This window comes from Buceros rhinoceros, unplaced genomic scaffold (assembly GCF_000710305.1).
Source record: "Buceros rhinoceros silvestris isolate BGI_N320 unplaced genomic scaffold, ASM71030v1 scaffold36024, whole genome shotgun sequence".
Taxonomy (NCBI): Eukaryota; Metazoa; Chordata; class Aves; order Bucerotiformes; family Bucerotidae; genus Buceros; species Buceros rhinoceros.
The window spans coordinates 1-5044 of NW_010407118.1; the positions used below are offsets into that span (position 1 = coordinate 1).

At 48.4% G+C, this 5044-nt stretch overlaps 1 protein-coding gene across 1 annotated transcript; it reads right to left on the reverse strand.

Moving 5' to 3' along the window:
• Positions 1-2449: 2449 nt before the first annotated feature.
• TAL1 (T-cell acute lymphocytic leukemia 1) lies at positions 2450-2868 on the reverse strand (the record flags this gene model as incomplete). Its single annotated transcript, XM_010134377.1, has 1 exon — positions 2450-2868. A coding segment is annotated over one exon (419 nt), but the record flags the coding sequence as incomplete, so codon positions are not given.
• Between the last annotated feature and the right edge of the window lie 2176 nt (positions 2869-5044).

Below are 5044 nucleotides of genomic sequence, written 5' to 3' on the forward strand. Positions count from 1 at the left end.
GGCAGGAATTCACTCACACAGTACGACATTGCCCCAAAGTGCTGTTTCCAACAGAAATGGAGGCGATGGTCCACACAGCAAGAGATGAAGCAGGCAGGAGAAGAGGTGGGCAGAGAAAATGTACCATTCAAATCACAATTAACGTACAACTGTACATACCCCGGGAGGCCTATGGCACGCTCTGCTAAGGGCTGTGAGCCGGCACGCCTGTGCGTGGGGGTGTTGGGGGGTGCTGCCAAGGTTGTACCATTTTTGCCAACGGTTCAGCTACCAAAAAGATGAAAAGTAATAATAATGAAATTGTGGGGAATAAGGAATTTTTGAGTGTCAGTGTCTTTTTTCTTGCAATAGTTTAATAAAAAGTGTGTAAAACCCTCACCCACTCCACCCTGAGGTTATTTCAAATGCTGAAAATCAAGAACGGCTTTACCTGTGCGACAGTATCCCCCTCCCTTTCCAGAGGGCCCCCAGTGCCCACCTCTCCTAGCCTGGCACCAGGAGCAATCTAAACCACCTCCTCCACATTGCTCCATCACCCACCAACACCTCTCCCCTGGCCCAGCCCTGCGGGTAACCCCCTTTGTTAAAACCTCCTGTGCACGGGCAATCCAGACCCAGGAAGGAGTTTTCCTCCTTTCTCCCAATTTAAGATGGTGGTTCTGGAGGATTTGGGGTCTATGCTGGAAACCCTTGCTTGGGCCAGGTCCCCTTCCCAGGCAACTAATTCCACCTAACGCGCCAACCCACACACCAGCCTCCCATCTATTATTTACAAAGAGACATTAAAGCCAAGTGGGGATGGGTATGGCAAGGCTCTGACTTAATCCTGGAGAGTCTTTCAGACCCCCACCCAAATCTTCTGTGTTTCCTTGTACCTCAGCACCCTTGAAAAGGAACAAGTATGATGAAAGTTGTCCCTGTTCCAAGGACGTTTTCTATTCCAAATGACGGTTGTGGGTAAGTTTTTGTTTTGTTTTTTTTTACTGTAGCATAGCAGAGATTTCTGTGCCTTGCATCTCTGCAGAAGGAGTGGATGGGCTTGGGGCAATTGCTCCATCAGGCATCAGGCGGTAGGTGAGAGATGGCCTGATGCAGCAGTGATGGCACATTGTGGTCCTCAGCTCCCAGCCACTGCAGCAGCAGCCTCCTGCTCCCCAGTTGTTCGGTTTCCCAAACACTCTCCCAGGGGAGCAGCAGGGAACAGAGGATCAGCTCAGTTGCAGACATCAGTTTTGTAGCAACCCAAGCACTCAAGGATGGAGGCTAATTCCACCACTGCTGTTAGTGTTTTCCCCTCACCTTGGGCTGGCGAGGGCCCTCCCAACAGAGGATTAAATCCAGCACTGTAGTCCAGCCTGCAGGCGTTGGTACAGCTGAACCACCACCATTTTCACACAATAAAATAAAGAAATTCAAGGCATACCATTAAACCCCTTTTACAACCCTATGTACATGCGCACTCTTGATGCATCATCAACTCCTTTTGCCTTTTTGTTGCTCTTTGAATTTAAAAATCCCCCAGTCCAAGGGGATGCTTCACTAGCAAGTTGGGTTTTTTTCCCTTACCAATTCTGAAACTCATCTTCCTTGAGAGAAGCTCTGGCCCTGCAGAACCCACTGGGAAAACTCTAGGAGACCACAACAGGCTTGGAGCTCACCCACTGAGTGTTACCAGCAGAAGAACTAGGGACTGGGAGGGTGGCAGAAACACCTATGTACCTTTTGTTCAGTGGATGCTGCATGACAGCATTAAACAGAAGTAATCCCATGTCATAAGTACAACAACCCCAAACAATCCAAAGTTAAGTAAAAGGGAAAGGAAGAAAGGAAAAGGAAAAAAAAGGAGAGAAAAAGAAATAGTCTTAATCCTTTTAATAGTTCTTTTGCTGGGGTATTGTTTCACCTGTTTAAAAAGATACAGTCAAAAGCTCTTGGACAACAGGAACATGTGGCCCCAGCTCCTGCTCATACCAGTTGTATATGCCACAGGCTGGAGAAATGCTGCAGCACTGGCAGGTTTCTGCAGTCTCCAGTGCCATGTGGGCCTGGGAAGCCTCCACCAGCATTGAAAGAGGAGTTTCATGTCTCAACCAGGTGACTGCTTAAAAAGCGACAGTCTCAGATGGTCTAAAAACCCTCAAAATGCTGGAGAGGTGCTGGCTGTGTGTCCTTCCGCTCCACAGAGTCACATCATGAGCAGTATGTACAATGAAGAGGACTTCAATGCTTTTCTTCTTTGTACGATCACGTACCTAAATATCGAATGTCCATCTGGTTTGGTCTCATCCTCGGCCAACGCGCCGGCCACTCCATCCCAGGCTGGGGAGGACAGGGAGCCCGAGCTCCCGGGAAAAGGCAGAGTCACAAATCCCACGGGCACAAGTTCCAGCATTCACACACTCAGGTCTCACCTCCTGCCTTGGTGTTTCAGGAGTGATGAAGAAGGTCATCACCGCTGCGCGTTGCCTTCTACGGGGAGAATGGCGTGGTGCAGGCTCCGCGTGTGCTTTGAATCTAGTGTTTCGTGCTCTTCCGTGAAGCTGTCTGGGCTTGCTGCTCCGTCTAATGAACTTCCACAGCTAGAGTTAGGAGACAACATGTCCTGCAGGAGGTCTTCCTGGACTAACCCAGAGTCTTTGTTCACTTTGCCCCTTTGGTTTCCTTCTTCCTCCTGGTCATTGAGCAGCTTGGCCAGGAAGTTGATGTATTTCATAGCCAGGCGCAAAATCTCATTCTTGCTCAGTTTTTTGTCAGGCGGGTGGGTGGGGATGAGCTTGCGAAGCTCTGCAAAGGCTCCGTTGACGTTCTGCTGTCTCCATCTCTCCCGGCTATTGGTAAAAATGCGACGAACCACTTTTGTATGAGGACCTGCAATTGCAAACATGCAGAATTAGGAGTAGGGCGTAACGGGTCATTTATTACTTTGCTGAATAGGTCACCATTTCCCAAATTAACCGACTTATTTTAGTGACATCAGCAGTGAAACAGGAGTTTTCCACTAATTGAGAGCTAATCTAGCCCTAACCTCTGCTCAATCCAGTGGAAGGGAAAAAAGGAGTTGCTTCTTTTTAGATGTCTCCTGAGATGCCTAAATTTACTTCTCCAAGGAGGAAAGCTTAAGCCATGACACATGTGCAGAAGGCTGCTATATTTTTAGAATATCTTGGGTCATTAATAAGGGTATCTCAGCAACAAAGGTCCTAGAAAAGATTTATCTCACTAAATAGTTTCAAGTGTCTTCAGTTCATACCATTGGGGCAGGAGGAAATTAACTTGAGCAGAGGCTTTGACAACTTTAAGATCCAGAGATTTTCCCTGATGTAGGCAGGATGTGGAGCTGATAGAGACCATAGGATTGTCACCTCTGGGTGGTCTATATGAAAGGGGTGGCAGGATTCACCCCACAGCCATGAAGACAGGTAGCAATGTGACACACAGAGTGAAAGCAGCGCCCTTGCTGGAAGGGTGATCATGGCTGGAGGATGAAGTAGTTTCACAGATGACCTGAAGACCACCTGCTCTCTCTGCGCATCGTGAAAAAGACTTCCTAACTGACACTAATTGGAGACGGGACTCTAAATGGCTAGAGTTGTCCATCTGGCTCAATTACGCGTGAAATCCAGTTAAATCTCTGTAATTTTACAGCCGCATTCCTGATGAGGCATCTTACACAGGATGGATGCCCAAAATGGACAAATTCTCCTTTCAGGTCATCAGGGTAACTTCCGTTGGCATGAGCAAGACATCATCTCTGTGCTAGGAGAGACCCAAAAGCATGTTCTAACCAAAAGTACTGTGCTACACAAGTAGCAATGCTATAAATCAGGACTGCAGGCTCTTGGAAACCAGTTAAAGTAAGGAGACATGACCATGAAGATGCCTTTATTATTACAGCCTTTCCATCCTCACCTCCAGGAGACAATAACAGCAGAAGGACGGAGCGATCTCACGAAACTAGGGGACAATGACAATGGCAGAAACCCCCATAGGATGGGAAGCATCACATGCAGTGAAAATCACCACAAAGTATGAAGAAAAGATTTGCGGATGCCACATTGGTGAGTCGTACCCCAAAGGACAGGCTGGGGATATTCCCATCTGCACCATCTCTCTCCCTGCCAGCCCCCGCTCTGAGACATTTGCTTCACTATTCCTTCCTGGTGGGAGCAAGTGCCCACCTGTGGTGAGCAGTTTAAGCCAAAGCTCTGCCATCACCCAGTGAAACCAGCATCCAGTGGGCATTTGAACATCATTATTCTTACGCAGCGGAACTAGTGGTTGCTTTGACTGTGGCAGAGCAGCCAAACAGATGTGATGTGAACAGATGTGAATTTGGAGGCATCCTGGTCAGACTACACCTTGACAGATCCCATCTGGCATGGCACAAGGAGAGGAATCCCACGTTCCATCTGATTAACCACTTTCACACTTTCCTCCCTTCAGGGGAGGCTGAGCCCCTGCAGTCCAGCACATCACACACGATACCCCCCACTCAGTGTTTGCTTGGGGATGCACTCCCAAGCAGCGAAATTAAAGCTACCGGCTTCTCCAGCGTGCAGGCAAACACACAACTCGCTTTTCCTTACAGCGTGCTCAGGAGCAGGGAGGTCCCCAAAGTCAAAAGAGCCCCTGGGATAAGCTGGGGGATGTTAGAATGTGAAACTCATCCCTCATCTCTCATTAAAGCATCCTGGTCTGATGCTTTAATAAAGGCAATTTTCCACTCCCAAATGGCACATAAACTGTATGAAATACAGTACAAGAGCGCATGGAAAGGGAAGGTTTCTTGTCCCCAGTATGCACAGCCTGCTGTGCCACAGGGTTGTGGGGAAGGTGGTGGGGACCAAGAGGTCCTCAACATCATCAGGATGCCCAGTGCTGCTAGTAAGGCAGTGGGGAATGTGCTACAACCTACTACAATAACACAACCGTTTCCACACTTAAATGCTCTTTCCAGGCAAGACAAGGCAACCAGCCTTGAACATAGAAAGAGATGCAGCTTAAAACCTTTTTACTCTCATAAGGTGGGGGGGGGGGGGCGGGA